Source organism: Phocoena phocoena, chromosome 1 (genome assembly GCF_963924675.1).
Source record: "Phocoena phocoena chromosome 1, mPhoPho1.1, whole genome shotgun sequence".
NCBI lineage: Eukaryota > Metazoa > Chordata > Mammalia > Artiodactyla > Phocoenidae > Phocoena > Phocoena phocoena.
Window position 1 is genome coordinate 28038442 of NC_089219.1, and position 15627 is coordinate 28054068.

The following is a 15627-nucleotide window of genomic DNA, read 5'->3' on the forward strand; positions in this document are numbered from 1 at the left end:
TGGAAATTAAGTTCCCCTGTTGTAGCTTCTCCCATCTCCTTTCACTCACAGCACTTGTCATAACACATCATATCATATTTATTTGGGTGATAATCTGTTTAATGTCTAACACCCCTCCTCCTCCCCCACACATACACTAGACCAAAAGGACCATGTCCACTAGGGACAGGGACCATATCTGTTTTTCCACCTCTGTACATTCAACACCCAGCACAGTCAACATAACAAAGAAGACTATGGATTCCGGGAGCAGACAGAAACAGGTGTGATCCTGGTTCTTTTTTTTTTTTTTTTTTGCAGTGGCGTGGCCGGGCACCAACACAACTTGATACATTTGACTGTATAGGACAATGGTTAGAGAAAACAAAGATTCAGAAAGACCCACTGCTTGGGCCCAACAAAAAACAATATTCGCCCTCTGAATTCATAGTCCTCAGGGCTACAAGGAGGACAGGCTTTTTCCTACATGCCTCTGGTAGAAGGTCCATGACAGTACTCAGTAGAGCCACATCTGAGCCTAGCTGTATGCGGTGGGTGGATAAGACAGGACAGCCTCATTTCAATTACTTGGGTGCGATCCTGAAGACACAGATGTGGATGGCTGAGTTGTTGTAGATCTGGGTCAGCAGCACTCACGTGTAAGTCTCTGGTTCCAGCTCAACGACAAGCTCCACAGTGGAGGTACTGGCACCACCTGCAGGGACCTGAAGCTGCCAGCCTGAAGCTGTAGGGCAATGTTGATGGTGCAGTTGATGGCCAGTGCATGTAGATCTCAGAGCATGAGTTCTGACCCCATGCCAGTCCGTCCAGCAGTTTCTGGCAGTGGGCCAGCTGGGCCTTAACGTCAGTCTTCATGTTGACAGAAATGTCATTGGGCTTCCGGTGCAGGCAGTGGGGAAGCCGCTTCCACGGGGTGTACTAAACCGTATCCAGCTCAGCCTCGACGGCCCCGCAGGGCTCTCGATTTTCAGCCATGCTGTGTGCCTCCCTCCGGTCCACAGTGTCCTCCACGCGCATGTGGCCCACTCCCCTGCCAGGCCACTCAAGCATTGCGCCAACCAGCCAGAATACAGAATGCTGCCCAAGATCCCAAGGCCCCAAGAAGGAGAGAAAAGGAAAGGGGTATGCCGCAGGAATGTCAGAACACTAGCGATCCCGGTTCTTAAACAAGTTATTTAATCTTTCTCAGTTTCAACTTCCTTATCTATAAAGATAATATTATCTAACCCACTGGACTAGATTTATGGGGGATAAATGATTTAATACAAATAAAGTATGTAGTGTGATGCCTTACAGTTAGCCAGAAGTTAAACATGATTTAAGAACAAAAATGCCACTGATGAACATAGATGCAAAAATCCTCAACAAAATACTAGCAAACAGAATCCAACAGCACATTAAAAGGATCATACACCATGATCAAGTGGGGTTTATTCCAGGAATGCAAGGATTCTTCAATATACGCAAATCTATCAATGTGATAAACCATATTAACAAATTGAAGGAGAAAAACCATATGATCATCTCAATAGATGCAGAGAAAGCTTTCGACAAAATTCAACATCCATTTATGATAAAAACCCTCCAGAAAGTAGGCATAGAGGGAACTTTCCTCAACATAATAAAGGCCATATATGACAAGCCCACAGCAAACATCATCCTCAATGGTGAAAAACTGAAAGCATTTCCACTAAGATCAGGAAGAAGACAAGGTTGCCCACTCTCACCACTCTTATTCAACATAGTTTTGGAAGTTTTAGCCACAGCAATCAGAGAACAAAAGGAAATAAAAGGAATCCAAATCGGAAAAGAAGAAGTAAAGCTGTCACTGTTTGCAGATGACATGATACTATACGTAGAGAATCCTAAAGATGCTACCAGAAAACTACTAGAGCTAATCAATGAATTTGGTAAAGGAGCAGGATACAAAATTAATGCACAGAAATCTCTGGCATTCCTATATACTAATGATGAAAAATCTGAAAGTGAAATCAAGAAAACACTCCCATTTACCACTGCAACAAAAAGAATAAAATATCTAGGAATAAACCTACCTAAGGAGACGAAAGACCTGTATGCAGAAAATTATAAGACACTGATGAAAGAAATTAAAGATGATACAAATAGATGGAGAGATATACCATGTTCTTGGATGGGAAGAATCAACATTGTGAAAAAGACTCTACTACCCAAAGCAATCTACAGATTCAATGCAATCCCTATCAAACTACCACTGGCATTTTTCACAGAACTAGAACAAAAAATTTCGCAATTTGTATGGAAACACAAAAGACCCCGAATAGCCAAAGCAATCTTGAGAACGAAAAAAGGAGCTGGAGGAATCAGGCTCCCTGACTTCAGACTATACTACAAAGCAACAGTAATCAAGACAGTATGGTACTGGCACAAAAACAGAAAGATAGATCAGTGGAACAGGATAGAAAGCCCAGAGATAAACCCACACACATATGGACACCTTATCTTTGATAAAGGAGGCAGGAATGTACAGTGGAGAAAGGACAGCCTCTTCAATAAATGGTGCTGGGAAAACTGGACAGGTACATGTAAAAGTATGAGATTAGATCACTCCCTAACACCATACACAAAAATAAGCTCAAAATGGATTAAAGACCTAAATGTAAGGCCAGAAACTATCAAACTCTTAGAGGAAAACATAGGAAGAACACTCTATGACATAAATCACAGCAAGATCCTTTCTGACCCACCTCCTAGAGTAATGGAAATAAAAACAAAAATAAACAAATGGGACCTAATGAAACTTCAAAGCTTTTGCACAGCAAAGGAAACCATAAACAAGACCAAAAGACAACCCTCAGAATGGGAGAAAACATTTGCAAATGAAGCAACTGACAAAGGATTAATCTCCAAAATTTACAAGCAGCTCATGCAGCTCAATAACAAAAAAAACAAACAACCCCATCCAAAAATGGGCAGAAGACCTAAACAGACATTTCTCCAAAGAAGATATACAGAATGCCAACAAACACATGAAAGAATGCTCAACATCATTAATCATTAGAGAAATGCAAATCAAAACTACAATGAGGGGCTTCCCTGGTGGCGCAGTGGTTGAGAGTCCGCCTGCCGACGCAGGGGACACGGGTTCGTGCCCCGGTCCGGGAGGATCCCACATGCCGCGGAGCGGCTGGGCCCGTGAGCCATGGCCGCTGAGCCTGCGCGTCCCGAGCCTGTGCTCCGCAGCGGGAGAGGCCACAACAGTGAGAGGCCCGCGTACCACAAAAAAAAAAAAAAAAAAAAACTACAATGAGATATCATCTCACACCAGTCAGAATGGCCATCATCAAAAAATCTAGAAACAATAAATGCTGGAGAGGGTGTGGAGAAAAGGGGACACTCTTGCACTGCTGGTGGGAATGTGAATTGGTTCAGCCACTATGGAGAACAGTATGGAGGTTCCTTAAAAAACTACAAATAGAATTACCATATGACCCAGCAATCCCACTACTGGGCATATACCCTGAGAAAACCAAAATTCAAAAAGAGTCATGTACCAAAATGTTCATTGCAGCTCTATTTACAATAGCCCGGAGATGGAAAGAACCTAAGCGCCCATCATCGGACGAATGGATAAAGGAGATGTGGCACATATACACAATGGAATATTACTCAGCCTTAAAAAGAAATGAAATTGAGATATTTGTAATGAGATGGATAGACCTAGAGTCTGTCATACAGAGTGAAGTAAGTCAGAAAGACAAAGACAAATACCGTATGCTGGCACATATATATGGAATTTAAGGGGAAAAAATGTCATGAAGAACCTAGGGATAGGACAGGAATAGAGGCGCAGACCTACTGGAGAACGGACTTGGGGATATGGGGAGGGGGAAGGGTGAGTTTTGACAGGGCGAGAGAGAGTCGTGGACATATGCACACTAACAAACGTAGTAAGGTAGATAGCTAGGGGGAAGCAGCCGCAAGGCACAGGGATATTAGCTCGGGGCTTTGGGACAGCCTGGAGGGGTGGGAGGGGGAGAGTGGGAGGGAGGGAGATGCAAGAGGGAAGACACATGGGAGCACATGTATATGTATAGCTGATTCACTTTGTTATAAATCAGAAACTAACACACCATTGTAAAGCAATTATACCCCAATAAAGATGTTAAAAAAAAAAAAAAAAAAGAGTCATGTACCAAAATGTTCATTGCAGCTCTATTTACAATAGCCCGGAGATGGAAACAACCTAAGCGCCCATCATCGGATGAATGGATAAAGAAGATGTGGCACATATACACAATGGAATATTACTCAGCCTTAAAAAGAAATGAAGTTGAGCTATTTGTAATGAGATGGATAGACCTAGAGTCTGTCATACAGAGTGAAGTAAGTCAGAAAGAAAAAGACAAATACCGTATGCTAACACATATATATGGAATTTAAGGGAAAAAAATGTCATGAAGAACCTAGGGGTAAGACAGGAATAAAGACGCAGACCTGCTGGAGAACGGACTTGAGGATATGAGGAGGGGGAAGGGTGAGTTTTGACAGGGCGAGAGAGAGGCATGGACATATACACACTAACAAACGTAGTAAGGTAGATAGCTAGGGGGAAGCAGCCGCAAGGCACAGGGATATTAGCTCGGTGCTTTGTGACAGCCTGGAGGGGTGGGATGGGGAGAGTGGGAGGGAGGAAGACGCAAGAGGGAAGACATATGGGAACATATGTATATGAATAGCTGATTCACTTTGTTATAAAGCAGAAACTAACACACCATTGTAAAGCAATTATACCCAAATAAAGATGTTTAAAAAAAAAAAAAAGAACAAAAATGCTAGCTCTTACTCTTTTCATAATTATGACACTGAATAAATATTTGTTGAATGAATGAATCTAAGTTAATTCAATTCAAAGTGGACATTCAAGTTCATTCAATTCAAATGCTCTTAAACATTATACTCAAATAACAATATTTACTTATTGGCACTTGCAAAAAGAGGAGGAAGTTAAAAGTACCTATATACACCTCCTTCAACTTACCAAAAAGAACACTTAAGACCCAATAAAAAATTGTCTTACCATCAATTCAATCTCTAGTATTTTTCTAATATGCCTGTTACATTTCCCTAGTCAGTTTCTTTTACTTCATAAAGTAACTGTTCCACACCTCCATCACTCATAAGTCCCAACCCCACATACTTCCTGCTCAGTAATGTTTCTATTTCACCAAGAAAATAGAAGCAGCTAAGTAAGAATTCCTGCAACATTCTAATTCCCCCCCCTCCACCATGCCTACAAATTGATCAGCAAACTGTCCTTGAACCTTACAGGAAAAGGCAACCTTCTCAGTCATGACTAAAACAGCGCTTATGTTCAGGATCTCTTTCCCTCTCCCTTCTTACAGCACTTCATACTGTCTTTGTGTATCCTCAGCCTCTCTCTACCTTGTCAACTAAAAGCAGCATGAACTGTAAAGAGGCAAAAAAGTAGTTTATTTAGGTTCTTAGAATTGTAATTCAGGGATCACAGATTCTGGAAGAACCCAGAATAGTGTCCCAGTGGAGGAAAATGGGTAGAGGTTTTTATGGGGAAAAGGAAGAAGCTCACACAAGCTTACACAAGCTGTTTACCAAGCATTTGGATTGGACGATAAAACTGTTCTGTTCAGACGATTGGGTTATCAAGCACGTCTCATCCATTACTAGGGAAAGGTATGGTTTCCTTAGTCCAGAAAGAGTCCAGTTCTCAGCATTGTTCTTTCCTTTTGGCAACTCAGCAACTATTCAGCAGTTTTATGTTAGAGAGTTCAGCAAAAGTTCAGCATGGGCAGCAAATGTGGAGATCCTCAAGACAGTCTCAGTCATTCTTGCCTTTGTTCCTTTCACAACCTCCATATAGGTTTCTTCCCTTCGGCTTACAAGGAACCTATTCCCTAAGGAACTACTGCCCTCTCTTCTCTCTCTCTTTACAACCGAACTTAGAGAAAAAGTATTCCATTCTTTCTCTACTTCCTCACTTTGACTCCCTCCTGAACACAATGCAATCAGGCTACTGCTTCAACTGAAGGTGTTTTAAGATAACCAATCATCTCACTATTGCATAATTCAACAAACAATTTTAGGTTTTATCTTACTTGGCTTCTCAGAAACATCTGACACTGCCAATGATTCCACTGGTTGTCTTCGGATTATGTTATTACTTCAATTCATCATTACTATTTCTTAGTATCCTTCATTGATCTTATATTCACCCCTGAAGTCAATGGTTCCAAATTCAGTGGCATCAGAAGCCCCTAAAAGTCTTATTAAGACATAGAGTGTTGGGTTTCAGCCTCAGAATTTCTGATTCAGCAGGTCTGGAGCAGGGCCCAAGAATATATGTTTCTAACAAGTTCCCAGGTAATGATGAGTCTGCTGCTTGAGGGACTACTTTGAAGCCATTTTGAAGCACTAAATTAATCTAGTTCCCAGCTTTCTATCCTGAGCGCTACTCTTTTCTCTACTTTTGTTCCCTGAACAATCTCATCCACCTTCATGACTTCAACTATCACCTATATAGGGTCATCAGATATAGCAAATAAAAATATAAAATGACCAGTTAAATTTGAATTTCAAATAAACAACAAATAATTCTTTAGTATAAGTAAGCCCCAAACATTGCATGCAACATACTTATATGAAAAAATATTCATTGTTCATTTGGTAATCAAATTTAACTGAGCATTCTACATTTTTATCTGGCAACACTATACCTACAGGTAGATAACTCTCTAATCTCTAAATACCACATCCATATGGGCAAATGCCTCCCAGTGCAAACTACCACTTGAATGTCCCACGAGCCCCTTAACACAACAGATTCCAATACTTATTACTTCCCCCCAAATCCTGTTCCTAGCCCCTCAGTAAATGGTATTGTCACAAACTCAACTTACTGAAGCCAGAAACCTCTTGAGTATTCCTGGATCCTCCTTGACCCTCATACTTCATTTGCTGTCTCTAAGTTGGATCAATTCTACCTGAACATCTAAAATCTATTCTCTTCTCCCACTTTACTGTTGAAATACTCAACCACTAAACACAGCGCATTCTCTCACCCCTCCATGACTTGGCACATGCTCTTCTCTGTCTGAAGATCTCCATCAACTGCTATAACTCAAGCGCTACCCACCCTGTGAAGCCTTCCTCTCCTCCCTAGACAGACATAAGGGATCCTTTCCCTGTGCTCCCAATGCACCTTACACAATATTTAAAATTACAGTAATTACATAATACTGTGATTTTATATCTGTATAGAAGTGGCACAAGGCAACAGAAAGAATATATGCTTGAAGCCAGTCAAAACTAAGTTCCTATTCTAGCTCTGATGCTTCCTTTGAGTTTGTAAGTTACTTAACCTGTCCTTCCCTCAGTTCCCTCCTTTGTAAAATGGGGTAAGGATACTCCCCTCCTATGTTTGTAGAGTTTAAATGAGAATAGGTAAGACATACGTAGCATACCTTCTGGCAGGGAGAAGTCACCCAGCAAATAATTACCTCTCCCATTTCCATACCTTTATTCCCCCTTACACTATCAATTCTCTTGAGAGCAGAGGCCCTATCTTTTCATCTTTGTAGCTCCTCTGAAAACAAAATAACTAACAAAGCTTAGCATCCTAGTTAAGGGTTTGGGCTCTTGAACCAGACTGCCTGGGTTCAAATGCTAACTCACCCATTTACTAGTTGTGTTACATTTAGTTTAGCAAGTTACCATCTGTGTCTCTGTGTCCTTGTATGTAAGGTGGGGATAATAACATACTTAACTCGTAGGGTTGTAAGCGTCACATGTAAACTGCTTACAATGGTGTTCAACAAGTGCTTTAGGTTATATAAACAGGAATAAAAGTCACTGAACTACTGAATGAGAGCTCAACTATAGCTTTAATATCCAGAACAGACCCTTAGTATATCATAAAATACTCAACTTTTCAATTTTTTGTCTCCTATTTTCCAATATTCAAATATGACATGAAAAATTGCACATACTATTTGTTCAATTGGCTTTTCCACCATAGGTCACACTCTCAATCATGAAAAATTATAGCCTATTCACCTTGAAGCATTAATATAAACCAAAAGGAACTAAGTAGGTCCCTATCCACTTAAATTTACAATGTAAGCTGTTAACCGGATTTTCATTATCACAATTTTTATACAGAAAGAATACTCAAGTAACTCAGTACAATATTTCTTAAATTTTTATACTACAGGCAAGGTATGATGAAAGAAATATTGGATCTGGAATTTTAAAAAACTGGTTTTGTATCCCAGCTTTGCCATGAGACCTTGGTGAAGTCACTTATTCCTTCAGGCTCAGTTTCCACATCTGTGAAACACAGCCTCTTTTATTTTAATTACTGAGCATGTGCCAGTCATTGTGCAAGGAATTGAGATCAAATAAGACCAGACCCAGGAAACCAAATTCATTGACCTCCAGATGCCATAATAAATGTAAAAGCACTACATGATTTAAAAAAAAGACAAAAAAAAAAAAAAGACAGAGAAAGAATGGCTAATTCTACCTGAGTGACAGTTAAACTATATCTTAAAAGAGGAGGAACTTTTTGCCAAGCTGAAGTATCCAGTTTAGGATACACAGGCAGAAGAAATGGCATGTGCAAAGGCAAGGAAATAAAAATCAACAGAATATAACTTCTTGTGAAATGCAAATTGTTTGCAGGAGCATAGATTAGAAAAGGTGGGAAGCACTATTGGGCATATACCCTGAGTAGACCATAATTCAAAAAGAGTCATGTACCACAATGTTCATTGCAGCTCTATTTACAATAGCCAGGACATGGAAGCAACCTAAGTGTCCATCAACAGATGAATGGATAAAGAAGATGTGGCACATATATACAATGGAATATTACTCGGCCATAAAAAGAAACGAAATTGAGTTATTTGTAGTGAGGTGGATGGACCTAGAGTCCGTCATACAGAGTGAAGTCAGAAAGAGAAAAACAAATACCATATGCTAACACATATATATGGAATCTAAAAAAAAAAAAAAAAAAAAGGTTCTGAAGAACTTAGGGGTAGGACAGGAATAAAGACATAGAGAATGGACTTGAGGACATGGGGAGGGGGAAGGGTAAGCTGGGACGAAGTGAGAGAGTGGCATTGACATATACACATTACCAAATGTAAAACAGATAGCTAACGGGAAGCAGCCACATAGCACAGGGAGATCAGCTTGGTGCTTTGTGTCCACCTAGAGGGGTGGGTTAGGAAGGATGGGAGGGAGATGCAAGAGGGAGGAGCTATGGGGATATATGTTTATGTATAGCTGATTCACTTTGCTATACAGCAGAAACTAACACACCACTGAAAAGCAATTATACTCCAATAAAGATGTTAAAAAAAAAAGAAAGAAAAGGTGGGAAGGATGAGTGACGACACTGAAGAGGAAAACAAAGGCCTAAACATGGATAGTTCGGATGCCACACGAAAAAGTTTATGTTTTATCCCGCATGAGGAGACAGGGTCTTTAAAGAGAGCAGTGTCATCAGATCTATAAAGAGCACCATAGTGCTCTTTCCCTGTTGCTGGGGAATTGCATGGGAGGTAGAGGCCCCAGTGCATTCAAGATTCGGCTCCACCCATAACCCATTGCTGTGGCCATAACCCACCGCCTTGGTGGAGGAAAGCATTTCCACTGGAGGTGTAATGGACATTAATACTGCTTTACAAGAGGTGCTGAAGACCACCCTCATCCAGGACAGCCTAGCATGTGGGATTCCGAAGCTGCCAAAGCCTTAGACAAGTGCCAATCCCATCTCTGTGTGCTTGCATCCAATTCTGATGAGCTTATGTCAAGTTGGTAAAGGCCCTTGTGCTGAATGACAAATCAACCTAATTAAGGTTGATGGTAACAAGAAACTAGGGGAATGGGTAGGCCTCTGTAAAACTGACAGACAGGAAAAACCCTGTAAAGCGGATGGTTGCAGTTGTGTGGTGGTTAAGCAAAGAGTCTCAGACCAAGGATGTCATTAAGGAGTACTTCTAATAGAAGAAATGATCAAATTAAAAACTTGGCTCTTGTTCCTCAAAAAAAAAAAAAAAAAAGAGTATCACTATACAGAGTTTTGGTGAGATATGTGACTGAAGACATGACGATGAATAGGAAACTGTTATAAAAGTCCAGATGAGAAATAATAAAACAGGGAGGAAAGGGCAAGGTAAAAAAAATTCTTAAAAGGTAGAACCCACAAAACTTGACAAACAAATGGTTACTTCTGGCAAAAGAAGAGAAAGAATTTACCATCTGGAGGGAAAATAAGTGTCATGGATACCACCATCCCCCACCCCACATCCTGTAGACACTACCTCAGAACCCTTCGCAGCACAGCATTTTAGGAAGGCGTGGAGTGGATGAACAAGACAACATCTACTTGACATCCCTGTCCTGGAATGACACTGCCTTTGAGATAATAAGAGAAATAGAGTATTATCACTATTACTTATTTTATTATTTATATTTTCAATATTATTGATTTGCTTATGCAATGAAGCCAATAACTAGAGTATAAAGCAAAAGAACTGTCCATGAAGGAAAAAAAAAATCATTTTTTGCCAAAACAACTAACTGGTCTCTCCACACTAATCTCCACAGATTTCCAATCTGGGTCCCTAAAAGGTAGCCATATGATCTTTCCAAACATGTTTATCTTATTCTCCCAAGTAAAACCCTACAATGGCTTCCCAAAGCTCTCAGGAGACCAAAATTCGTAACAAGGTCCACAAGGTTCTGCATAATCTGGCCCCAAACTACCTACACTGCCTCATCCTAGAAGTAGGATAGCATAGGCTCTGAAGTCTGATACCTGGGTTTGAATCCAATCTTTGCTATTTATGAGCTGTGATCTGTGGTAAACTGCTTGACCTCTTTGTACTTGGTTTCCTCATCTCTAAAATGGGGATAATAATATGGTTGTGAGAATGGTGCCTGGCACAGTCTAAGTACATATAAGTGTTAACAGTAATAAGTTAGTATTTATAAGATCATGTTATTATGATATAATATACTCTACATATTGACATATTAATATCACTATTAGTATTGTTATTATGATCATCATTATCATCGTCATCACCATTTTTGCACCTCTTCTGTTCCAGGCCCACTGGTCTTGCAGTCCTTCAAAAGAACCAAGCATCTTCCCAAATCAGAGCTTTCCTGTATGCAGATCACTCTACCTGGAACACTCTCCTCCATGCCTTCACCTAGTCAATTCATTCTTCATAATTTGGCTGACAAATCCTTCTCTAGCCCCCTGCCCCCAGTCAAAACTAGGTCAGATTCCCCATTTCAGGCTTTTCTTCCACAGCACTTGTCTTAGTTTGTAATTATATATATCATGTGATTACTTGTGTAATGTCTATCTCCTCTACTAACCTGCAAGCTCTATGAAAGAAGGGACTAAACTGATTTTGCTCACTCCTGGATCCCCAGAGCCTGGCATAGAGTAGACCACAAATACTTACAGAATAAATAGAAACTACTATCAGATACAAGAGAACTTTTTAAAAAGGTACCAATGGAAAAAGGGTAATACACGTTACTTTCTTCTCACAAAAAGAAATATAATAGAGTTACCAAGATCTTTTTTCATTCAAAGAGCAGAATAGGTGATTTACTCATCTAATGGGGAAAAAATCAGTTTGGGTTACCTTACAAGTCAGAAACTAACTAAAAATTTGAATTCACCAGGTAGAAAAGAAGAAATTTTTTAAATTTTAAAATAAATATGAAATGCTTACTTGAGCATTGTCAGGTTCTTCTTTAATTTTGTCCAGAAGCCCCCGCTGCGGTGCCATTGCTTTGCCACATTCACCATCCAAAGGTTCTTTCATTCTAATTTTTTAGGTAAAGGAATTCCCCGGTCTAAAACTAATAGATTTCTTCTTGGTGATAGATAGTTGGATTCCTAAAACACAACATAAAGGATTGGTACTCAGGCTTTTTTTTTTTTTTCCATGTTTATCTATATCAAAAGCTTTGTTTTGAGCACAAGGTTTTAGGGCTAAGCATTTGAAAAAAAAAACAACTCTTCTGGGGCCATGACTCTTCTCCTTTCTTCCTGCCTTCTGCTTCTTTGGTAGCTGCCTTCACATGAAGTCTTACAGCAATAGCTCCCACTTCCCTGATAGCTTTAAAGACAAATACTCTGGTCTTTTATATGTTGAAAGTTACTGAGGTAATTAGACTGGCAGACCAACACGTGAGAGAAAGTTACCAAGCTCTTAGAAGAAAGGACTCAGAAATACTGTTTCTAAGTCCATGAGAATTAGTACTTGGAGGCCCACCTCAGCTTATATTTCTCAAAATGGGGCACACCAAACTCCCCACCCCCTCTAACTCAGCCTTCACTAGAGGCCTCCATAAGGGCCCCAACTCTCGGCTTAAAGATAGATGAGAGCGCAAGTCGCCACCACAAATGAACAGGTATGCCCTTACTTAAAGTGGACCACCTGCAGGGTCTCATGAAGGCCATGCCCATGAATGAGCCCCTCTGAGATCCGCTTCCCAAACTCCTTCTTGTAAACAAGATTAGTCATTCAGCGGACTTCCCTTCCCCTAAACAGGACGTAGTACACCTGAAGCAAAAAGGAAACTCTCCAAACTTGTCTTTACCCAAACAGGCAAGCCAGACATGGAAATGGGCAACTGGCTTAATAACCAGTGCGAGAGATGAGAATTTAGGACTACCTGCCACAGTTACAACAATCTATGGGCTCTCGTGTCGTAATCGCTCCCAAAATCTCGTCCCCACCAATAATTCCCACGCCTGTCACAGGGTACAAACGCTGCAACGTTGTATCTTTTGGAGAAAACGCGACCCGCAAATGCCTGTCAGCGTGTTCCTGCAGCGAAACCGCAACGCCCGACTGCGCCGCTTCCGCCCAGCGCCCGCCTCGTCACGTGGCGCGGCCGCCGCCCCGCCCCACGCGGCCCCTCCCGCTGCTACCGGCCGCGCTCACCTTCCCTGCTCCCGGGGAGCACCGACCGGGGAAGGGGGAGTAGAACCCAAGGCCCCCACCCTGGGACGAAGATTATTTTCTCTTACGGGAATTTTTCCGCCTAATCCATCGCAACGCAACACCCGGACAACTGCGCGTGCGCAACCCTAGTCTCCGCCCCCTTTCCCATTATGCTCCAGACCTGAGCTGAGTGGATTTCCCAGCATTCCTCTTTCCTCAGTTATGGTTGACTTCTTAAAGAGACCAAAACCCAATGGTGAGAAGATAGAGAAAGAGGTTGGGAGGAAACTAAGGGGCGTAAGATGACGCTGTTAAGTGCCCTGCACCATTCTTTATTGCCCATGTCTGGAAAGGTGACCTGCCAAGAGAACATGAATAAATAATAGCTGATATTTATTAAGCCGTGTGTTTGGTAAACACTTGATATGAATCTTTACACTTAATGCTCACCACAACTACAAGAGGTACAATTTTTGTCTGGGAGCTGTAAATGAAGACATCAACTTGTTCAAAGTCAAAATTTGATGTGTTTTCACTCAACATTGTTTTGGAGATACATCTATGATCTGTGAGGCTGTCGTTTATTTGTTTTGACTGCTGTATAGTGTTCCACTTTATGAATGTGCTACAGTTTAACTGTCTACTTCTGATGGACATTTGAGTTATTTCCAATGTTTGGCCATTAGGAATAATAGTGCTGTGAACATTCCTGCCTCTTGTGACACATATTTAAGGTCTATACCTAGCAGTGAAATTGCTTGTTGTGTATATATGAAACTTAAGTGGGTAATTTCAAACAACTTTAGAAAGTGGTTGTTTCAGTTTGTACTTCCACCAGCCATTTATAAGAATTCCATTTGCCCCACATCCTTGCCAGTAATTACTCTGTACATCTTTTTAATTTTAACCATTCTGGTGGGGGTATAGTGGTATCTCGTTGTGATTTTACTTTGGATTTCCCAGATTTCTAATGAGGTTGAACCCATTTTCATGCTTTTTGATATATGGATAGCCTATTTTATGAAGTGCCTGTTCAAGTCTCTTACTCATTTTTGTATTGGACTGTCTGCCATTTTCTTATGGATATAAATTCTGGTGTCCTTTGATGAACATAAAAGACCTTTATGCTTAGTGTTTCTTGTGTCCTGTCAAGAAATATTTTCCTACCAAAGGTTCTGATTGACTTATGGAATTGTTATTACTTTGTCTTTCTCATTTAGATCTACAATCCATCTAAAATTGTATCTTCTGTATGCTGTGAAGTAAGTCAGGTTTCATTTTTCCATGTGAATGTTAAACTGATTAAGTGCTGTTGTTTAAAAGTCTGTGCTTTCCCCCACTGTTCTTTATCATCACCTGTATATGTATAAGTTGTCATAAATGCAGGTTTGTTTGAAGACTATGTAATCTATTCCTTTTGTCTCTTTTTGTGGAAATATCACACTGTCTTTATTTCTGTAGTAGCTTTATAATAAAACTTGATATCTGGTAGAAAAAGTCCTTTGTCCCATTATGTTCTCCAAGACTGTCTTGGCTTTTCTTGGTCCTTTGCATATTTATATACATTTTAGAATCATCTTGCCAAATGTGACAAAATTTTCCTTATAAATTTTAGAATCAGCAAGGATTTTGTTTAGTATTACACTAAGGCTGTAGACCTGTTTTGGAAAATTGCCATTTGTTATTCACTGTGTTGAATTGTTTCCCCCAAAAAAATATGTTGAAGTACTAACCCTCAGAATGTGACCTCATTTGGGAATACAGTTGTTGCAGATGTAATTATTTAAGACAAGGTTATATTGGAGTAGGGTTGGCCTTAATCAAGTATGACTGGTGTCCTTATAAGAAGAGATGTAGAGATGGACACATGAAGGGAGAATACCAGTTGACAATTGGGGCAGAGATTGAAGTGCTGCAACTGCAAGCCAAGGAATGTCAAGGATTGGTGTTAAACACAAGAAACTAGAAGAGGTAAGGAAAGATTCTCCCATACAGATTTCAAAGAGAGAATGGCCCTACTGAAACCTTGATTTTAGCCTTCAAGCCTCCTGAACTATGAGACAATAAATTTTTATTAGTAACACTTTATGACAGCAGGCCCAGGAAACTAAGATAGCATTATATAGTGTTGACTCCTCCAATCCATGAAAATGGTATATCTCTCCATTTATTTAAATGCCTGTAATTTAATAATGTTTTGTAGTTTTTAAGTATAGAGAGCTAACATCCTTTTAAGATGTTTTTCTGGATCTTTGATATTTTATGTCATTTTAAATGGTAAAATTTCATTTTCTAATAGTTCATTTCAATTGTAGAACTACAATTGACTTTTGTATGTTGGTCTTGAAGCCAGCACAATTGCTAAATTCATTTATTAATTCTAACAGTTTATCTATATATTTTTTAAATTTTTTTTAGTTTTCCGACTATGTATAGAATAATGACAAATCATCTCTTCCTTTCCAAGCAGATAACTTTTATTTATTTAATTTTCTTGCCTTATTGTGCTGGCTAAAACCTCTAGCAATGTGTTAAATGGAAATAGTGACATTGGGCATCTGTATCTTCTTCCTGCTATGTTGCTTTCAACATAAAATCATTAAATACTATATTTGCTTTAGAATTT

At 40.0% G+C, this 15627-nt stretch overlaps 1 protein-coding gene and 2 pseudogenes across 1 annotated transcript in view; 1 reads left to right on the forward strand and 2 right to left on the reverse strand.

Moving 5' to 3' along the window:
• Nucleotides 1-11939, reverse strand: part of ZMYM6 (zinc finger MYM-type containing 6) — a 45647-nt gene extending 33708 nt beyond the window's left edge. The window contains exon 1 of the mRNA XM_065886525.1: nt 11781-11939. Within this exon, the coding sequence (XP_065742597.1) occupies nt 11781-11873 (93 nt within the window). The 5' untranslated portion in view covers nt 11874-11939. The remainder of the gene's footprint in view (nt 1-11780) is intronic.
• On the reverse strand, nt 564-975 carry LOC136137485 (ribonuclease P protein subunit p20-like; annotated as a pseudogene).
• LOC136129959 (small ribosomal subunit protein eS12-like) lies at nt 9645-10026 on the forward strand (annotated as a pseudogene).
• Nucleotides 11940-15627: the final 3688 nt, after the last annotated feature.